At 38.6% G+C, this 23,167-nt stretch overlaps 1 protein-coding gene across 1 annotated transcript in view; it reads right to left on the reverse strand.

The window, feature by feature from the left end:
• Window positions 1-23,167, reverse strand: part of MORN2 (MORN repeat containing 2) — a 265,224-nt gene that overhangs the window by 162,035 nt on the left and 80,022 nt on the right. The window contains exon 3 of the mRNA XM_044057453.1: window positions 21,532-21,638. Coding sequence (XP_043913388.1) covers window positions 21,532-21,638 — 107 coding nt within the window. The remainder of the gene's footprint in view (window positions 1-21,531; window positions 21,639-23,167) is intronic.

Here is a 23,167-nt window from a genome sequence, read left to right on the forward strand (position 1 = left end):
AGACGGTCTGCACAGGGCATCTGTTTGAGGCCGGTAATCCTCTTTGTGAGGTATTTCTGCGGCCTTTCCAGTTGTTGTAGATGTCTTCTGAGGTACATACCAAAAGGGGTGTTGTACTCTATAATGGGTCTAATGAGTGACGAGTAGAGGGGAACAATGACCTCTTTTTTCCTGAATGAGAAACCTTTTGTGATGAGGTGTGCCACGTAGAAGGATTCCCTGACTACTGTGGCGATGTGATTATCAAAGGAGAGACTACTGTCCACCTGTGTCCCAAGGTCTCTTATCACACTTTCGGTGTTAAGTAGACTACCACCTATGTGGTAGTTCATGGGTACAGACTTTTTACCAAAGGGATGACAATGCACTTTTTGGCACTGAGCTTGAGGCCATGGCTTTGACACCCGGCATCTGTCTCAGTGAGGCCCTTTTGTAGGATGTCCACATCTTTTGGAGTTTTGATTATGGCTCCTAGTTTGCAGTCATCTGCGAACTTCATTAGCCAAAGACCTTCTGTGTTAGCCTGTACTTTAGAGAAGTACTTTAGAGAAGTAGATATCAAACAAGAGAGGACCCAGGACTGAACCATGTGGTACTCCACTTGTCACTGGTCTGAAGTTGGATTTGGAATCTGCTACTTTCACAGTGTGGGTTCTGTCAGTGACATAGGGATTTATACCTAGTTTACTGAGTTTATCTATAATTCCAGAGTGGAGGATGGTGTTGAAAGCCTTGGCGAGATCTAGATAGGCTGTGTGAACCACCTTACCCTCATCTACGGCTTTGGTGACCACTTCAAAGAAGTCTATCAGGTTTAGGAGACATGCTCTGCCTTTTACAAACCTGAACTGGGTGGGGTCCAGAGTTTGGAGATTACCAATGTCATTGTTTATAAGTTCCATGATGATACATTCCATAGCCTTGCAGACCAGGCTTGTCAGGCTAATGGGGTGGTAGTTTCCAGGGTCCGTGGTGGCTCCCCCTTTGTGGAGTGGGATAACCGTTGCTGTGCACCATTCAGTGGGCACATAGCCTAAGATGAGGCTATGATTGAACATGGTACTTAGGTGGGGTGCCAGTTCGTTCTGCAGTTCATGTAGAATGCAGCCTGGGATATTGTCAGGTCCCAAGGATGCTGTGTTCTTGGCTTTGGAGAGTGTGTTTACCTGTGCAGCCGTGATTACAGGAACTTTGCATTCTTCCAGTATAGAGATGGGCCCTTTAGGGGATGAGAGGGGGGTAAAGTTAGCACTGAACCTATCTGCCAGGATGTTGGCAATATCAGTTGGTTCTGTATATTTAGTGCCATTGTGCTGTAACTCAGAGCAGATCTGAGTGCTGCCATTGAGATTCTTGACATAGCTATAGAATGCGTTGTGGGTGTCTTTACAGTCAGTGGCAATTTTGTTTTCGTAACTAGCTTTGGAGGATTTTATGAGGGATCTCAGCTTCTTACTGAGGCTGACCAGGGAGTTCCTACAATCATGGGATTTTACTCTTTTTTGCAACAGTTTCTTTCTTCTGTTGTAGAGTTTGTTTATGGCAGGGGACCACCAGTCTTCCTTTTGTGGAGGATAGTATCTTGGTTCTGTTAGGGATTTCATGATCCATGCACTCGTGTAAGTGCTTATAAAGTGCATTTATGTAGGATTCAGCAGTCATACCTCTATTGTCCATCAGCATGGGTGTCGTGAAGTTTGCCACTTCTGTCTTAAGAAGCATGAAGTTGGCTTTGGAGAAATTTTTTACAGTGGTTTCCCTAATGGGGGTGGGGGAAGGATGTGGATGTCTAGGGTGATTAGCTTCTGGTCGGATCTGACCAACGAGGAATTGACCTCTGGTGTGGAGCACCAGCTGCTCATGTTGGTAATAACCAGGTCTAGGATATTGTTGACCCTGGTGGGGGTGTGGATAAGTTGATCCAAGGCATTGGAATTTATGAATTCCAGAAAATGTTGAGCACAAGAGTAGTTTTCCCAGTCAATGGTGGGGTAGTTGAAATCCGAATTATTAGGGTGTTAGGTTGTACCCTAATATTTTCCAGTGTATCAAGAAATGAGGAGTGGGAATCCTGGGCATGATGGGGGATCTGTAGCACACTACAATTTGGATTGTGGTCTTGCCCAGAGTTAGCTGTACTTGGATAATCTCAGATGCATTATGCTGAACAACTAGCCTGGAGGTGTGGATATCCTTATTGAATATGGACACGCCTCCGCCTTTAGTGTTTCGGTCCAGGTTAAGTGGCCGAAAGGTGTGGTATGAATTATAGCCAGGTAATGCAGGGGTACTCTCTGGAGCCTTGAACCAGGTCTCTGTCACTGCACAGATGTCAATGTTCTCCATTTTAAGGTGTGCCTCGAGTGAGTACATTTTGAGGTTTAGACTTCTAGCATTGAGTAGCAATACCCTCAGATTCTGCTTGCTTGTACCTGTTATGGTGGTGAATTTGTCATTTGAACCTTGCTTAAAAAAGGCACTATAGGGGTGGCTAGAGCCTTAGCCAGTATCCAGAATCCCAGGGGTGACAGGTGCAGGCCATCTCTGGCAAAGCATCGTGGTTTGTCGATCATGTCATCCCAGGCAGACAGATACTGGATCCCCTTAGAATGACACCAGAAGCTTAGCCAATTGTTGAAGTCAATCACTTTGTCCTTGTACTGTGGTGTCATTCTGGGTGATGGCAGGATGCTACTCAGGGCTAGGGTCATACCGGCCTGGGCTACAGGATCAGACAGCTCCTCCTTGTTCCTTTTCATGTGGTCCAGGGAGGTACGTCTCAGGTCATTCACACCAACATGGACAATCACAGAGTCATATTTGCACTTGCTGTGGAGTGACCTGAGTGCATGCGTTATGTGGCGGATCTTGGCACCTGACAGGCAGCTGACAGTAACTTTCTCCTTATTTAGCCTGGTGAGTGGAACATCAGTGTGCCTGACTATAGAGTCACCTATGACTAGAGTTTTGGGTACGTTGTTATGCCTTATGGGCTGTGGTTGAGTGGCACACTGAGTTTGTGGGCTATGTGTCACTTGGGTTGTGTTGAGGGGTGCAGGCTGCTTGTGTTTCTGCTTTGGAGGTCCCTGTTGCTTGGGCAGGTTTTTACTGAGAGCCTCCACGAATGTAGGTGTGTGTTTTGTGTTTCTATGTGTGTGTTTTGGTGGTGTAGGTTTTGAGAGACTATGTGATGAGTGTGGTGTGGTGCAAGTGTTTACCTTTGCCTCTTGACTGTCTAAGCCAGTCTTGGGTGAAGACAGCTTTGCTTCCAGTTTGGCTATATAAGTGCATCTCTCACAGGTTGTAATCTTGGGTGGTAGGAGGAGAGGGTTGTCTGTGTACATGAGGCAATTGCTGCATTGCCCCATGATGCCAAGATTCATCAGGTAGACAGGAGAAAACACCAGGAGCTGACCCTTAGACATGCCTGGATAGGTTCTTATTTGTTAACTATTAGAAACGGTTTTCCTCTAGACAAGTGAGGAAAGTTGAGTGCTGTAGTAATTTGTAGCTTATTTAGTGCTTACGAATTCTGAACAAGTGCTGAGCTCAAAGAAACAGACTTGAGTGCTGAAACTAAGACTGGCTAGTTCTAAGAAACAAAATTAAGCTAGAAGGCTTCCCTCCAACACAGAAAGGCTTGGGGGCTCAGAAGCCCACAAACAGTCCTGGACACAGCAAATCTGTATCCAGATTAGACTACCCACAGGAAAGGCAGGAAACAAGCTTAGAATTTTTTTTATTTTTTTTAAGTGGAAAGAGAGAAAGGAGGAACAGAAACTAAGTGGATTGGCCTTCTCAGATGTTCTCCCTGTATTAAGTAGAATGAGGTAATAACACTAGACTGGGAGAAGTGTCCCAGATCAAATTTACAGTAGGGGTGGGCAACTGCAAAGCCACCAACTATAAGAACAGCATACATATAGGGAGAGAGGGTGGGAAACAAACTGCAGAAATGTTTCTCACAGCAGAAAAGCAACAGTGAGCCTTTAAATGAAAGTTTTAAACAGATAAAGGAGCCTCTAGAGAAAGCTTTTAACTGCAAACAAGTCATATGACACTGTCCTTGGCAGGAGATCAAAATCAAACAACCCAAGCAGATGCTTAATAAAATTGAAACTAGCTAGAAAAGTATGCAGTAGACAAAGTACTATAAATAACTCAAAAAAAAATCAGTCCCCACCTTTAAGTAATATTCCATGACTATTCATCCAAGAATTTTCTTAAGCTGCATTGTAGAAGTTTTAGGTGAAATATAAATACATGCCAGTGCAATCCTCCTCCCCTGCCAGCAGCTCCTTGCTACTAGAAATCTACAATTATTATAGATTCATAGGTTCATAGGTTAGTACTAGGCTAACTGCTCTTATGGGCCATTTTAAACATAGCCAATTACCCCATATGAGAATCAAACCCTGCACCTTGTGTTTCTAAGGGAAATACCTTAACCATTATGCCAACCTCCTATCCCTTTTTTCCTCTTCTATACCTATTGGAGCTTCTCTGACAATTAATATACATACTCCTCTTTTCCTTTGTCCCAGAGATTCCACTGAATAACCATCCAGAAATCTTTCTTTAAAAAATTCACATGCTCAGTTCAAATGTGTTTCCTGCACAACAGCTATTTGTACACTGCATTTTTAATATAGTTCACTACTCTTTCTTTTTTGTATATATCTGTGAGACCATTCACATTTAAAGATAATACGAAAAGTGTTTTCATTACAATAAAATGTTATTATTCCCACCTGTTATGTATAACATCTTTTAAAAGATGTTTAGTTTCAGCTTTTGTGCTACATGCATACACTAATGCTTGTCAGGTTAATCCTTTATACAGGTGTTTATTGTCATATCCATTTGAACCTATGTCATATCTTATAAGAATTTTTGTTCTAATGAAAACCCTCAAACACACCCTCAATATACCCTATAACTTATTTGCTTAATACAAACATACAAAGCTATGTACATCTTCAAATAATGAAGTTTAACCCTACTAATAGGAACAATTGTCCAAGATTGACAGCTACACTCACAAATTGACTTATAATGAAGATTATCCATGCTAAGATGCATAGTACAGCCAGTGCTTCTACTTAAACTAAGTACTGTCTGTTTTCATCTTATCTTTATTCCACTCCCAGATATGGAAAACACCTTGAATGCTTTCAGAAAGCATTCTCTTTTAGCCACTGAAAAAAGAGATTTCTGTTCTCATTGTTTTATCAGTTTGTCTCCATAGAAACATAAGAACCAGATATACAGCTGCCTTTGGCTACAAGCTTCTCATGTTGTGTTATAACCATTTATTTGCTAGATGAAAACTTACATTCAGTTTGCTTTTATTTATTTGCTTCCCCTTAAATATTGTTAGATTAAGCCAAGGGCCTTAATCCAGTTATTCCCCTATGCAAAAGTAAGAAAACGCATATCAGTTTTACTTATATCATGCTCTTTTCTCCAGGCTTTTTTTGCTTTTTACATTGCAATGTCTGCATTTCTTAAAAATGAACAAGAAAAAAGAAATAAAGAGAAAAAAGGGCAAATGTTTACTTTAGTATCCCTATCACACACAAAAGAACCAAAAAAGCTTTACTTTATAACATGCAGTATATGTCATGTTCATAAAAATCCTGTTAAGATCAAAGACTGCTTTTCTTACAGTTACCACTTTCCTTCCCTTCTCCTTAATGTTCTTCAAAACATGAATGATATGAAGTAGGGCATATGCTTTGGAGTCAAAAGTCAAACAAGTTCAATATTTTCAGGTTTTTATATTCTACCATATTTCATAAATGTGATTTGATTGCTTTGTAATCGCACATTTATTCATTAATTTCTGAGTTTCTGGTTTTCTTCCTGTTGATCCCCATCTCCCAAAACCAGTCTCTGGTTCATTTCCATTGTACTCCTGGTTCTTCTAGTTAACTCCTGTGTTTTTTTTTTCTTTCTCACAAGCATTTTTCTTTGGAGCAAGTTTCACTGGAATAGTCTTTCTATGTGCTTTATTAACAGAAGAATAAGAAGCAGAATTCCCTTCTGTTTGAAGCTCACTTTTTGTTGGACAAACTTTTGTATTACCTCCTTAGCATTCTCTGCATCAAAAATGACTTTAACCCTCCAGGAAAAATATTCTGAAGATAGCTGGATAGAGCAGCTTGAATCTCCCACCTGCTTCTGGACATTCCCAGATTGCTGGAATAAATGTATTCCTCTTCAACCTGATGTACAGTAATTAATCATTTTCCACACGTTAATATCTCCAATTTTTAGTACTTTGCCATTTTGCCACAGTTTTGTTAAAATCAACTCTTTCTGCTGGTAGGATTGCAACTTTACTTTTAGAGGTATTGGCTGTGTTTTCATGGCCAGCTTTGGAACATACATACAATGTACCTTCCTTATATGGAATACCAGTCAAGTTACTTATTTGTACTTTCATAAAATTAAGACAGTCTGTTCCTTCCAGTTTCCCTGGTGCAGCAGAACATATTAGGTTTTCCCTATGTGCTCTGTCCTCTAATTCTACCATTTTTGAACCATCTCTTCTTGAGCAGTCTCATACTCAGCAATCCTTTTCTTTATTTTGACCTCTGATTTTTGCAGTTTTATCAACTCATCTGAATACCTGTTTAAAGCTTCTTAACATTTTTCCAGCCTTTTATTTGAGTTGAAATACTACTTCATTGTTTTGTTTATTTTAATTAGCTCCGAGCACATTTGACTTATTTGTTCTTCTAAATCACTGAAAGTTATGTCTTCCACCAAAGCTGGAGCTTGAATTGCTCTTTGCTGAACAACAGCAGGATTCTTCACAGTCAGTGTTATTTTCTCACTTTTTGTTATGAATTTTCTTTCAGCTTCTCCAAGTTTTATTTTGGCTAGCATCCAGGAAATGTACTTACTAGGCAGTTACTTAAATTTACCCAAAAGGGCAAATTCACTGCCTTTCTTTTATTTCTGTTTTCATACTGAGAGAGCTGTTAATCAGTATGTAGCCATCTTAGAAGTCCCTGTTAGAATGAGTTTTGACCATGCCTGGAATTGCTTTGATGTGGTAAGTATAACAAAAGGTAATGGAGTGAGACAACCAATTGGAAATAGTTTGCTTTGACATGGACTGTCCTTTTTTCTTACTGTCCCAAGAAATGAACAACTGATCAGAGCTTGTAAATGATGTTTTCTGTCAAGATAGTACCTGGGTTGTCTATGGATATTGAAGGTATTGAATATCCTTTCTCCCAGTTTTTTAGATATGTGCAAAATATAGGGAGAAGGACAGCTTGGGTCAAAGTAAACTTGGATACCACTTTAAGCATAAAAGAAGACTTAGTTCTTAAGAAAACACTATCTATGTGGAAAATGAGATAAGGCTGACCCGCCATTAGAGCTTGCAATTCATGCACTTTTCTTGCAGAAGTCAGAGCAATGAGAATAACTGTTTTTCATGTTTAGAACCTCAAATTAGCCTGATGATTCAGGTGGAGAAAAAGTTACTTTTTTAACAAGTTTAAGTTCCCAAGGAAATTACATCTGTTTTAGGAGACTTGATGTGTAGCATCCCTTTCAAAAACATTTTAACATGGAAATGCATTGAAAGCGGAGAATCCTTGGACATTACACAAGGTGTTCTTCATTGCTAAATCAATTCCTGGAAGATCCCCTGACTCAGCTGTCATTTATGAGGATCTATCCTCGTCATGCTCATGTTGTCTGTCATCAAATTTCTCTATGACTTACTATAAGATGCATGTAGTGATTTTATTGAAAAGCTATATCCCAAGTTACCATGGCTAGTCTGTACAGAGGGTAAGATCTGCTCCCCCGGTATGTTTTAGTACCACATTACTGTAGTGTTGTCTGTCATAACTTGCAATGGACTTGGGACCCATAGATGACAGAGAGTTGAGGACATTTATTATTGCCAGCATCTCTTTTACATTTATGGATTTTGATCTGACTTTTTTGTTCCAAAGACCCAGTTTTTCTACCAAAAAGTTCCATTTTCACAAATCCTAAAACAGGAATCTGAAAAGTCAGAGGATGTTAATATTGGGACCACACTTATTTTAGATACCATTTAATTCTTCTTATGTGGAGTCTGGTTAGAGGAATCTTGAGAACCATGGATGCCATGAACCTAGTATCCTGAGAAATTCCCTTCCTGGGCCCTTGATTAGAGTGGAAAAACCCAGGAACAGATCTAGATATAGATCTATTGTTTCTTGTTGAAGAAAACTTATTTGAAATGAGGTATCTAGGAGACCCCAGGAAAACAATCCTGTGAGAATAGGTCAAGCAAGATTTTTGGATGTTTTTCTGAAATTCCAGTTAATGCAGGAGATCTTTCACCCAAGACACAGATTGCTAGCACTTTTTAAAAGACTTTTCAAAGATAAGCAAGTCATCTATGTAAGGAAAAACAGGAATACATTGCAATCTGCAATATGCTGTTAATTGAGCTAGACACTTTGTGAATACCATTGACGCAGTTTATAATCCAATGGGGAATGCATAGAAATGAAAACATGATCCAGCACAGAAAATCTTAAGAAACCATTCCAATCTGGTGAGTTAGGAATGTAATGATCAGCATATTTTTTAAAATCTAGGGTCATTAGAAAACTTAAATGGAAAATGAGAGGTAACAAGTTATGAAGGGACAACATTTTCAACTTTGGAACTTTCACAAACTGGTTTAGAAAGGACAAATCTAACACTGGTCTCCAACAGGCTTCTTTCTTTGGTACCAGAAACATTAATGAATAAAAACCTTCTCCCATCTCTGAAGGAGGTACAGCTTCTATCACCCCTGACTTAGCAGATGCTGAATGATATGAGGGGGGAAAGAATTTTGATCTTGTGACTGAGGAGGAATCCCCTTAATAGAAAAGAGTTCCCCACTGCCATCTGTATCTCTGATTAATCACTCTTAAAATCCTTCTGTCTGAGACCATTTTTGCCAAAGAGAGAAATGTTGGGCTACATTTTAGAGAAGAATTAAAGGGCTTGGAAGGGTGGAAAATCTGTAGATAGACATCCAGACTTATTAGATTGTCCTTGTTTCAGTGGGGGCTCCTCCTTTATTTTTGGAGACCTCTTGCTATTCTTTTTAAAACTATGATTACTAGCAGTTTACTGAGTCTGCTTGTTTTGTTTTCTGTTAAAAGTTACAGAAGCAGGTGTAAAACCTTGAGAAATTTGATGAAGGGAGGCTAAAAAATCTAAAAAAAAAAAAACAAAACCCCCCCAAAAAACTATTCCTTGAATCAATTTCCCTCTCGTATTACACTTTTTAAGGATCTGGTCCAAATCTAACTTCTTTATCTTAAGGTATATCCTCAGGAGAAGCAAACATTCTCATAACAATTCCAGAAGCAGCAGCTATGGAAGTAGCATCAGCTGAATCATAAGCACACTTCAAAAATGCTTAGTCACTTGAGACACAGATTGCACAAAGATGATTTTTCCTCAGATGAGTGGAAATAAGCCATAATGTTCCTCATATTCTCAAAAGATACAAGTATAAACTTTAACATGGGGACTTGACAATTAAAAATTCAAAAAATATGTTATGCTGAAGAAAACACTTTTTCCAGAAATATTTTAATGGCTTCCCATTCTTATCAGTGGAGGAGGGATTAGCAATTAACAAATGCTTATCAACAGCTGAATTTACCAAAAAAAAAAAATCATTGCTGGATCTGAACTGGGGTTAGAAAATGACAACTTACAAGACTGAGGAACACTATACAGTCTATCTGCTTTCACAAGGGCAGCAAACTGGCTACCAGGGCAAGTTACAGGCTGTAATGAATATATTCTCCAATGCTGAAAGACAGGAGGGAGTAGTTTCAGGAAATTCCAGTTGTAATAAATCATACTATTTATTTAATGACAATGGAAGATCGTTATGATTCATTTTGAATATGGTTTCAGAAAATTAAAATCCTTGCAAGGAAGAATCACTCTCCTCAGAATCAAAATCAGAAACCTTTGGGGAGAAAACAGAATTTGCCTGTTCACAATAATTGTATTTATTTGCTTTTTGTTTACTGGGAAAGTCCACTGGGCCATTAAGAGCCTATTTTCAGTGGAGGCATGCAGATAAAAGCTCCTCAGTACATGAATAAATGATTAATACATACATTGGAAATATTCAGTCAGAAAGTATATACAAAGAACAATTGACATTTGGCATAACAGGTAAACAAACAAGTAGTGGTATTACATCACAGGATTTTAAAGTACAACAGTAGATAGGAACAACATTTGTTGTAGTAAGTATTCAAAGGAGGTTTGGTGTAGGTACAATTCCTGTGAGATAATAGGTATTCATGTAATGAAGTTTTGAAAGAGGCAGAATTTTGGGTTGCTCTAACAGATAATGGTAGAGCATTCCAATTGTCAAAGGAGGTTTGGTGTAAGTACAATTCCTGTGAGATAATAGGTATTCATGTAATGAAGTTTTGAAAGAGGCAGGATTTTGGGTTGCTCTAACAGATAATGGTAGAGCATTCCAATTGTTGGCTATGGAGCATGGGTAAAGAAGTTGGCCATATGGAAGTTTTGGTTTACATACCTGCAAAAGTTGCTGATTCTCAGATCTGAGGGGCCTTTTTTGGTAGGCAGTAAGTAAATATAGAAATGAGGGTGGTACAGTCTGAATGTTTAAAGATCAATTTATGTGCTGTAGTTAATTGTAAGCAGGGGACGGCCACGGTGGTGCAGCGGTTAGCGTTGCCACCTCACAGCAAGAGGCTCTCAGGTTCAATCCTTGGCTGGGGTGCCTTCTGTGCGGAGTCTGCATGTCCTCCCTGTGATCGCGTGGGTTTCCTCCGGGTGCTCTGGTTTCCTCCCACATCCCAAAGACATGCTGTAGGTGGATTGGACACTCTAAATTGGCCCTAGGCGTGAGTGCATGCATGTGCGTGCCTTCTGTGGAAGGTTGGGTGCCGGGCTGGCAACTCAACACTGTAAAACTCCACTGTCAATCATGAGCGGACAGGTGATCTGCTGTGGCGACCCCTAACCAGGAAAAGCCAAAAGAAGAAGTTAACTGCAAGCAGGACAGGTACTGTGGTAGTTCAAGCCATTTTAAGGTGCATTGAGTGGTGCAGTGATAGGTGGAGAATTAGGAACTGGAAGTAAATTTGGCAATTTTGTTGTAACAAGTCTTGAGTTTAGCTTTTAGTGAGGATTGCAGGTTGGTAAGTAGTAGGGCACCATACATGATTGAGGGGAGTAAGTAAGTGGAAGCAAGGGTTTGTTTACTGAAGGGGCTTAGGAAGTGATTATGTCTGTACAGGATTCCTAGCTTTTGATGAGTCTAGTGGATGTTATGCTGTATGTGAATGTCATATTTTAGGTGTTCGTCTATGGTGACTTCTAGTAGTTCAGTGTGACTAACAATTTCGTTTATAGTGTATTTTGAAAAAAGTGAACTTGTTTTTGTCTAGTGGAGTTGTTTTCGTATTAGTAAATAGCATGATTTTAGATTTATATGGGTTTAGGGCTAGATGCTTATTGTACATCCAGACTTCAGTGGAGGAGAAGATCATTTGTGTTTTCAGTTGCCAGTCAGAAGTGGAGTCAGCTGAACATGAAAGCTGCGAGAGATGCACTTACATAGCCAAACTGGAAGCAAAGCTCTCTCCATCCAAGATTGTGCTAGACAGTCAAGAGGAGAAGGATAACACCTGCACTGCACCTCAAGCAACACACAGTCATTCTAAACCCACACCACCAACACCCACACATAGCAACACTAATATATGTGGAGGCCCTTAACAGTAACCTGCCCAAGCAAAAGGACCTATGAAGCTGAAACGCAAACAAACACCAATCACAACCAAAGTGTCACATAGCTCATAACACCAGTGAGCCACCCAACAACAGCCCCTAAGGCAAGACAATGTACAAAACCCTTTAGCCATAGGTGACTCTAGAGTCAGGCACAATGATGTCCCACTCACCAGGCTGAACAAGGAGAAAATTAGAGTCAGCTGCCTGTCAGGTGCCAGGATCTGCCACATAACACATGCACTCAAGTCACTCCACAACAAGTACAAATATGACTCTGTCATTGTCCATGTTGGAGTGAATGACTTGAGACGTACCTCCCTGGACTACATGAAAAGAGACATGGAAGAGCTATCGGGTCATGTGGCCCAGGCAGGTATGACCCTAGCCCTGAGTAGCATCCTGCCTTCTCCCAGAATGATACCACAGTATAAGGACAAAATGACTGACTTCAACAATTCAAAAAGAGAGAATACACTGTAGGGATGAAGTGCCTGCACACAACAGCAAAAATGACGAAAAATAGAATGAAAGGCACACCACGGCTAAGCTTCTGGTGTCATTCAAAAGGGATCCAGTATCTGTCTGCCTGGGATGACATGATTAACAGACCACTATGCTTTGCCAGAGATGGTCTGCACCTGTTGTCCCTGGGATTCAGGTTACCAGCTAAGGCTCTTGCCACCCCTACAGTGCCTCTTTTAGGCAAAGTTCAAAGGACAAAACCACCACCATAACAGGTACAAGCATGCAAAATCGGAAGGTAATGCTACTCAATGCTAGAAGTCTAAACCTCAAAATACACTCTCTCGAGGCACTCCTAAAAATGGAGAACATCAATATCTGTGCAGTAACTGAGACCTGGTTCAAGGCTCCAGAGAGCACCCCTGCAATACCAGGCTACAAGTCTTACCACACTTTTCGGCCACCAAACCAGGACCGAAACACTAAAGTTGGAGGGGTGTCCATATTCACCAAGGATCTTCACAACACCAGGCTTGTTGCCCAACACAATGCATCTGAAATTCTCCAGGTGCAACTAACACTAGGTAAGACTGCAATCCAAACTGTAGCTTGCTACAGATCCCCCACCATGCCCCAAGATTCTCACTACACTTTTCTAACCATACTGGAAAATATTGAGATACAAAAAACACCCTAATATTGGATGATTTCAACTACCCTGCCATTAACTGATGATCTGATATTGTTGGCATGACAATATCGAAAGTGAAGAATATCGGCCAGGTAAATGGAAATCTCCATAGGGGAAGATTTCCGTTTACCTCAATGTAGTCCAGTCTCGGAGTTGGTATATTTAAGTAGCGGGGGATCCAGGGGGCTTGCCCTCTGCCTACGCCCTTTAGTTTTTTTTATTTGTTCTTTTTTGTTTTTTATACTCGTTCAATATTTTACTGCAATGATCAATTGTGTTCGACAGTTATTGCTTCGATGCAGTAAAATTTCAACGAGGTAATATAAACGTGGTAATGAGAGCTCTGTCTCCAGTTTAATGACACAGTTCCATTTATGAATTTATTTATTGACTAGGTAGAGCACTAATCCCTCTAGGCCTTTTTCCAGATCATTCTGGGATTACAGTGAATTAAAAAAGTACAGTTGCACAAGTCCTATTTACCTATAACAATAGATTTTCAAATTATTCAATGCCTTAGTGGCATTTTGGGTTATCTGCCAAGGTAACGCAGTACTGGCTAGCTTTCAAAAACTCAGAGCCACCTCCCTGTCTTTTCCTGTGACAGCTGATTGGCTGAACATACCTCGAGAGGGAAGCCTTCAGTTGTCACAGGAAGGGAGTGTTCAAGCTTTTTTGCTTCCACAAAAAGGAGAGGAAAGTACCTGCATCCAGAAGTAACTAACAAGAGTAAATTCACAGATAGCCATAAAAGTATATAAAAAACAAATCCAACAGCAACTGAATCAAAGAGGTTGAACCCCACCTCAACTATGCATAATCTGGGGATGGTGGGTGGGTCCTGCCATTGAGGCAATAACATCTACTGTTACAAGAAAATGGGACTTATGCAGCTGTACTATGTTCATCATTCACACTTCCTCCATGACATTTTGGGTAGCTTCTCAAAGCTTATCCTATCTGGAAAGTTAAAGGATAAAGATCCAGGAGCCCCTGGAAAAATGGTCCTAGCAAAGTCTGCTATGGACCAGGAAAATAAATCTAGTTTGTAGTGCTTTGTTTAGGTATGAATAGAGGACTAGCTTGCTGCCTCTAGAATACTTCTATAGTCAATCCCTTTCCAATATGCCATCAAAGAGGATATGCCCCTAGCCAATTGAGCCTTAAACGTTTCTGGAAGAGATTTACCATGGTGGAAGTAACAGAAAACCATAGCAGAGTATAGCCGTCATGCAACACTTAGCTTAGAGACAGGATGACCTTTCTTAGCATCCAGTACAGGAGACAACCTGCAGTTCAGCATGCCTAAAGGGCTTTGTTCTGTCAATGTAGTACCTGAACTGCCTGTGTGCATCCAAGGTATGTAGAATATTTTCTCCCTTGTCTTTTTGAATCAGGATAGAACACTGGAAGACTGATGGAGTGATTCAATGTGAATTCAAAAACAACTTTAGACATGAATGAAAGATTAGTGTGCAGTTCTGACTACAAGAGACTGCCTCTAGTCTAACAGAACACAAACAAACTGCAGTTCTGGGAGAAGTACTAAAAGTTTCCTTAGAAACAGTAAACACAAGCATTTGTCAAAGACAGAAGCCAAATAGACACAGCTATAAACAGAAATTCCCATATGAATTATTGTAAACACACAACAGAAATAAAATATTAAAAAATAAATATATTTAAATAAACATAAAATAGAATGAAAATAATAAATAGAATAATATGAGACGAAGGGAGTCCCAAATAAGGCTTATCTGAGCAGTATGCTGGAAAAATCAGCACTGGATCCTGTGAAGAGTCAGAGGACTTTTTTCTTTGGATGGCAGAAAAAGACCTAGCACTCAGTTCCTGTAAAAGCTGAAGGCTTCCCTCTCAGGGTATACTCATCTAAGCAGCTGGCTCAGAAAGGGAGAGGGACGGGAGTCTGAGCTTTTGAAAGCTGTCCAGTACTGGGTTACTTTGACAGATAACCCATAATGCCACTGAAGCAGTGGGGAATGATGAACATCAGTAAACAAACAATAGAATGCCAATCATGTTACAGAAACAATCATGAAATGAAATCACACAGTATAGTCAGACATGTTGACAAAATATACAGCAAAACAGATTTAAATCACCAGTCAGTGGTAACTTCAACTGACAAAATATGAGTCTGGGCAGAGGGATAGAGGATTGTACTTTAAACCTACAACATTTGCTACACTGCCTCAAAACACCAAGTACTAATAAGCTGACTAATGTAGAAAATAGATCAGGTTGAGATTCTGTGGGGGTAGAGGTTAAATTAATGGACCAAGAAAGGAGATAAATAGCAGAGCTAGTAATAAACTGACTGGAAGAAAGTGAAGAGTGTGGTAACTCTGGCAGCAATAGCACACACTAACAGAACAAAGTGCATGCTGCAGTAAGATTAGGATGGCTGTGCAGTAACTCTAATATAAACAAACGCATGTTACTATGAGATAAAGAAAGCTGCACAGCCAGCTGCTTGAAAGTGAAGAGAGTGATGTATTTTGCAGTACTAGTAACAAACATTAACTCTAACAGTAAGAAACACATGCTCCAATGAGCTTAGGACAGTGGATTACTATCATAGTCTTGGAGATGACAGTCTTGAAACCTATAATTCATTAACCAAAATGATAAAGACCACAATATCTAAAATCTCTAGTATCAAATTCCCCTATCAATGTTAATCCAGGAATGAGGGCTAACATGGGTCCTGAATGGGGTGTGGATCCTGGAAGAAGTGCTAACATGGGTTCTGCAGGGGCACTAGTCCAGGAGTTCAATATGGTTTCAGGATTATGGGGTTCGTACTTGTGTACTTCAAGATTGTATTAATAAGCCTAGGACAGCTTCATGATAACTTTACTAACTTGAATACTAATAAGCCCACAACTACTACCTTAGGAGGTTGCATGAGTGACCACTATAGGGGAGTTAGAGAGTTTTGCTGTGAAGTTCAATGGCTCACAGGGTTACTCACTCTAAAGACCTTAACCTGGTATGTGACATTAATAGAACCTGCTGGCGGGACAGGTTTGTCTCACAGAGGTCACTACACCTGTGGAACAGACTCCTGATTCATGTCAAGCAGAGCACCTCCTTAGCCCTCTTCAAGCACAATCTGAATGATTGGATGGGTAACCGTAAATTCACCTTGGGGGTTACACCTGTGTCTCTCTTGGACAGGGGCAATAAGTGCTGATTGTGGAAATAAGGGCAGAACTTGGCTAGGCTTGTAAGGGCCTTTGGGCTATTAGCCTAGTAACTTCCTTTGATCCTAAGAATTGACTCTGCAATACCCATACTTATGGGGACATGATAAAATAAAATACATTTAGGAGTATGGATTAAAAAGGATTATGTTATGTCAGCAAAGGATGTGTGGGAAGAGACCAAACAAAAGATAATACAAAAATTGAGCAACTTGGATCTCTTGTTTATGGATATGAATAGCAAGGAATAAGGAATGAAAATGATTTAGCCTCTTTAGTTCTATATACAGGCCAAGTATATTTTTATCAAGCAAAGGAAAAATTATGGACAATAAATAATAAAAAGCTGAAGGAATTTATTTGGGAGGGCAAGCTGGCAAGGATCAATTGGGATAAGTTTATCCTTCCAGCAGAACAAGGTGGTTTGGGATTTCCTGATCTGAAATGATATTTTACAGCTAGACAGTTAAGTCTCAAATATATAACAGAAGCAGAAAGCTAAAATTTAAAGTGGAAAGGGATGCTGATGAAATGGGAAAATTCAAGAAATAAGGAGAAAGTAGAATTTTAGATGCAGATCCTTAAGGATAATAACAAAAAGCATATCTTCCCTCATCAGGCCAATAACGGAGTACAATGCCCCTTTTGGTATGTACCTTTCCAGGCATCTGCAACAAAGAAAGGATACATTTTTGAGAAGTATCTATGAAGATACTGTGGAACATAACAAAGATGCTAAATGGATAGAAGAAGTAAAAGAAATAAGAAGTTTAAAGGTACAGAATATGAAACAGCCAGAAAGACTGAAACAAAGTTAAGAAAATCCTCTAATTGGAAAACCCCAGGTCCAGATGCAGTACCTAACTTCTGATTAAAAGTATTAACATCTTTGCACAAAGATTTAGCCATGAGTAAGAACTATTTATATGCACACACCGAACAGATACCAATCTGGGTAACAACTAGAAAAACAATGCTCCTACTTAAGAGTGAACCTGCAAGCTAACCTAAAAATTATAGACCAATAAATTGTCTTCTGACGACGTATAAACTATACACAGGAATTGATGCAGACAGAGTTTATAGTCATTTAAAAGAAAACTCAATTATGGCAGTAGAACAAAAGGGCAATAAAAGAATATCATATGGAACAAAGGATCATTTGTTGTTAAATAAAGTCATAGTGGAAACTGTAAAAAGGGAAATAATCTAAGTATGACATAGACAGTATCCCACATTCATGGATAAAAGAGTGCTTAAAAATGTACAAGATACACCCTAAACTGATCAACTTCATTACAGTGACCATGAAACAGTGGCAGACTACTTTGCAATTAAGCCAAGACAAAGGACAAATTATTATCCCAGGGATAAAAATTCAAAGGGGGATATTCCAGGGTGACACTCTGTCACCGCTGCTATTCTGCCTTGCCCTTAACCCATTAAGCTGTCTACTTAACAGCTTAGGCCATGGATATAATTTGTCTCCTAGAAAACAACAGCGTAAAGACCTCTCTTCTTCTCTTTGTCGATGATTTAAAACTGTATAGGTCATCAGATGAGGGAACTGAAGGTACAACTGCAAGTTGTCAAAAATTTTTTAGATGATATAAGAATGTCATTTGGTCTTGATAAATGTGCAAAAGCACCTTTAAAGCAGGAAAACTGTAGCACCAGGAAAACATCAGTTTGGGACAAGAATGTGATATAAAAAAACTTGCACAAGAGGGAGTGTATAAATATTTGGGATTGATGAAGGATCAACAATAAAACATGAACACATCTGAATAACACTTAGTAAGGGATACTTTAGAAGACTTAAATTAATCCTGAAAACAGCACTGACATCTAGAAACAAAATCCAAGCTTTAAACTAATTTGCTCTTCCTGTCCTGATTTACAGTTTTGGAGTGATTGAGTGGCCCCAAAACATGTTGGATAGATTAGATATGAAAACAAGAAGGATGCTTCATGCTCACCAAAATGATTTATAAAAATCAGTGCATACCAAGATTATATATTCCCCGTTCTGATGGAGGCATGGGCCTCCTTGAAATTGATTATACATATAGATCTGCAATCGTGGGACTCCACACATATCTGCTGACCTCATAAGGTCCAAACATAGTGAAAGTTTTGAAACATGAGGAGAATAAATCTAAGATGACTTCTCTGCTTAATCTAGCAGAAGCAAATCGGTGTCAATCAGGAATGGAAATCAAACCAGAAGTAGATAAAACTCAAGCAGCAACTGAATGTGCCAAAAAACAAAAGAATTAATATAAGATGAAGGACCAGATGAAAAGGCAAGAAATGTGGAAAAGGCATAGATATAGTTGCAAATATAGAAAACTTCTAGAAGAATCTCATGTTGATCAGGAACAAATGCAGGAATGGTTAAGGAGAGGCAAATTCAAACCAAGAGATGAAAGGTTAATATTGGTGGCCCAGGACAGTGGGCTACATACATGCTGGTTTACAAAGTCCATTGAACATGTAGGAGAAACAGATAAATAGAGGTTCTGTAAAACCGAATTGGAGACAGTCGCACACCTCGTTGCTGGTTATGACATACTAATGGCAGAAAGACTGTATATTGAAAGGCATAATAATGTGGCAAGACTGTTGCACTGGGGATTGTGCAAACATTATGGTACTGAAGTGACTGAAAAACACTTGAAACATGAGCCACAAGCATCATAGAAAATGATGAGGTTTACACCACATGGGATCACCCATTACCAAACAGTTCAAAAGACAGATGCTAGAAAATCAGATATAGTGGTCCATGAAAAGAAGACAAAAGTAGCATTGATCACTGAAATCACCACACCGAGTGACTGCAGTGTCTTGCATAGAGAGAGAGACACAAAGTCATAAAATATCAGGATTTGCAGGCAGAAATTAGAGCAATGTGGATGAAAGATGCCCAGACAGTTCAAATAGTAGTAGGAGCAATGGGTCTTATCAAAAAGAACCTACAATTATATTCAGATATGTTACCAATACATGTAACCCCTTACAAATTGCAGAAGGAATCATTACTGGGCACATTGCGGGTGCTGTGAAGCGCACTTTTGACTGACATCAAACATTGAAACAATATTAATTTCATAAACTTTAATTGTACATTGACTTAGGAATTAGGTCCATTCCATCATGGTATTAGAAACCCAAAAGATTTGGAGAAATTACAAAATATTATATTCATAAAGTAATAAAAAATGTTCTAAGAACTAAGCCAACACGAAAATGAGGAAAGGAGATTTTGCTGATAGGGATGATTGCAATTAGAGGTACACAGAATAGAAGAGACTAGAGGGGGCTGAAATTTACTGGAGAAAACTGACAAAGGAACCAAGGTACTGGAAGCAAATAACTAGAGTAGGATATGTAATAGTATGGGAAGAGGACAAGAAGATATTTGGACTGCAGGCTAAAGAGTGACTCACCTATCTCGGATTGATATCAAAGTATAGGCAAAGAGAAAGGGATAGGGGAATCCTAAATTAAAGACTGTGTTGGTGAGTTTTTAGTTGAACCTAGAACAGAAGCTGCTGTTTTAAAATGTTATAGCATATAAAATATCACACTAAGCAATTCATAATGAAACAATGGAAGGATATATGTATGGTTCCCAAATATGCAACAAAGTCTGGAAGGCTTAAGATTTTTTGCTTGGAACTGTTTGCATGGGTAGTTGTATACCACAAGCAGACTCAAAATAATTTTCTTTAGGTAGAGGGTAAATCCTAGAGGTGTGATGTGGAAGAAAGAAGCAACTGGGAACATTTTTTTGGGAGTGTAATGAGCTGGCATTCTTTAAAAGTTCCCCACAGACTACTCTATCAGAAATGTTAGGTGAGCAAATTGGCATAACTAAGGAAATGACTTCTTTAACATGGGATACAGGATCTGAATTGCCTAGACATTGTAAGGCCTTGTTAAGTTCAATTCTGGTGGCTGATAAAAAACAATGACTAGAAAATGGAAATCAAAGTCTAAACCAAGTACTGAACATTGTTACAGAGATAAAAGGAAGTAGGATCCTTAGAAAAGGACAGGAGCAAATTACATATAAAAAATAGAAATTGTGGGAACAATACATTCAGAATATTGTTTTAGAGGAGGAGTAAGATTTAAGGGAATTTGTGGATACGGCTTGCTTTCTTTTATATAAATTTATGTTTGCCTATATCTTAACTGATAATTAAATAAAGGTGTTAAAAACATTGATGTATGACAGAGTGCAAATTTAAGATATGTGTATTGCTTTGTGATGGGAATAAAGGAGTTTTTAAAACAGCAACAAAAAAATAACTTTTCCTAAACAGTAAAGAAAATATTTATTTCATGCATTAACTTAACAATGGCAAAAGTCTAGGCCTATAAAATGGAAGATGAATTCACAAAACAAAGAAAACAAATTGAACAGTTAAGCCTGAGAACAAGGAACTGCACCAGGTGCATGGTGCACACCTTTTATACGCAGTCTGCTCTCTAACTGTCATAGCATGACTGTAGAAGACTACCTATAGAAACCTCTTAACTACTGAAAAGATCTAGTAAGAAGAGTAACATCCACTTTCAGTTTATTCCAAATCGCATAATAATTTCCTGCAGTATGAGCCTTATGATGAACATCAGCAAGCTAACATATAATGATATGAAGGAAACCAAGATAAAAGGACTAGAGAGAAAAAAGAATAATGGAGGTAAGCAGTAAGGCTAGTAAACTGGGAGACAGAAAATCAGGTATGACATTTTATTATCTGAAGAGGCTGAATTAATTAATTAGGGAGTTTGCTTATGAAACAGAATTCATAAAATGAAGGTCACTATTCAGAGTTGTGAATAATTGATAAAAACAAGAGGTACACTTATATATAAAAAAAAAAAAACATTTAGATTCTGAGAACATGCATGACTTAGTATCCTAATAAACATAAGCAGTAATACATAATTGCTTTTGGAGAAAGATATGAATTTGAAGGCATGTGCGCTGGGCTAGACTGACGTCTGTGAAAAAATATACCAAAATTCAGAAAAAAATTAAGCTAACTTATGCATTGGTTGATCAAGAAACAATGGGCCTAACTGAGGTCAGTGGGCTGAATGATTCTTAACAGTAAGGCAGTTTGAACAAAAGATAGGAAAATATAGTGTAGTGAGTATGAATTAATTGGATAAACTGTAACAGACTGTAGCCATAAGAGGAAGAATGCAGTTTACCTGAAACTTAAACACTTTCTGTTAAACCAGTGCATGCAAGAATCTCTTTATAAGATAAAATCCAAACTGAACAGAAAGTTAAATACATGAAAACTGTTTTACTTATACCTTGTCATGTTTCCACTGTCCAGTGTATACAATTCCATTAGGTGTTTTATGGATGCCTGTCCCACTTCTTTCCAAAACGCCAGTTTCATTTCTTTTACACTCACCTTCTAACGTAATGAAGAAAAGAGTTGACTAAGTTCAACATAAAAAGAAATTGTTAAAAAATAATCTTTAGCTATTAATGTACATTTACATAAAATCATAACTGCATTTTACCTCTTAGTTGAATAACCTTAAACATTTAAAGAAGAAACAATCAAACTGTATTACTAACTAAATGTCTCCAGAAATACTTTGTCTGTACAAATGGTGTTAAAGAGAATATATCTATGTGTGGAGCTCATCACAGTAGACAATTAACTTCATTCTTTTACAGTTTTATGAGGAGCTCTCAGTCAAATTTCTTAAGCAATGGCTAACTCCTTCTCTACAAACTAAAAATGTTAGTCATAACCACTACAACATGATAAAAGGTATGCAGATTTCTATCTGAGGTCCATTAAAACAGAGAATAGAGCAGGTCAGTCTCTGCTACCTCCAGCACTTGGCAAAATATAGAGAAGATGCTTCTCTTAAGACAAGTATATGTAAATAACCATCTATAAGACCAGTTTAAAATAATGACTAGCTTACTGAATCTGCTAAAAGTAATACTTGTCAAAACTGACATGCCTTTTTCCCCCAACAGGTGTTTTCATTCTCAGCCTTTGCATCTGAGTACTGGGCTTTGTAAGTTGTATTTCACCTCAGCATATATTCACAAGCTTCACTCATCACTCAGACAAAACAAAGTCCAGGAATAATGCAACACAAAGAATATACAAAGACAATTATCAGAAGGAGAGGACTACAAGGCACTACTAATGGAAAGATGGGAATAATACTAATTATCTACTGCTGGAAAGTTCCTCATACAGCTGTACTATAATTCATGCTATAGATCCTATCTTTCTAAATATTACAACTTATAGGTAAGCTGTGGAAAATTGTGTATGCAAAACTGGGAAGAGGCTACAACTAGCATATCCTGAATAACCTCTGTAGCAAAAAACCTCCTAATACCTTGGGATCATAGTCCAACATGTAATTTCCAAAGAAAGAATGAAGAGATAACTATGTCACTATTTCATATATGTTCCCTACTGATATTACCATGGGAAAAAACACAAACAGTAGCCTTGAATTATAAACTTAGTGAGGAACTGGAGTGTACTTATTTATGGAATAATCAAAGATCAAAAAATGAAAGCACTTTGGAATTTGGCTCACTAGGTCAGTGGTAGATTCTATAAAAGCCATGTGTGTTGATCTTATATAAAAGCAACATTCTTCTTCAAGAAATGGAAGCTATGGTTATTGAACTCTGACCAAAAATATGGGCATTACAGATGTTTTGTTTATACTTTCATTAGTGCTTTATATAGGTCAGGCCCTTCCCGTTATGATAAGAATCTTAATGGAGGATTTTATCTTGGGGTGGGAGGTATGGAAGTGTGGCCTAAAGATCAAGCGAGGTTATGTGTCCCTGAATTGTTATCTTTTATCAAAGGGCCATGCAATGTGGACTGCTGTATTTGTGTCAAAGGGATGCTATACTTCAAAGTGGAATAATACTTTATTGTATACTGGGGAGGCA

This window comes from Protopterus annectens, chromosome 1.part2 (genome assembly GCF_019279795.1).
Source record: "Protopterus annectens isolate FY-2018-M chromosome 1.part2, PAN1.0, whole genome shotgun sequence".
Taxonomy (NCBI): Eukaryota; Metazoa; Chordata; order Ceratodontiformes; family Protopteridae; genus Protopterus; species Protopterus annectens.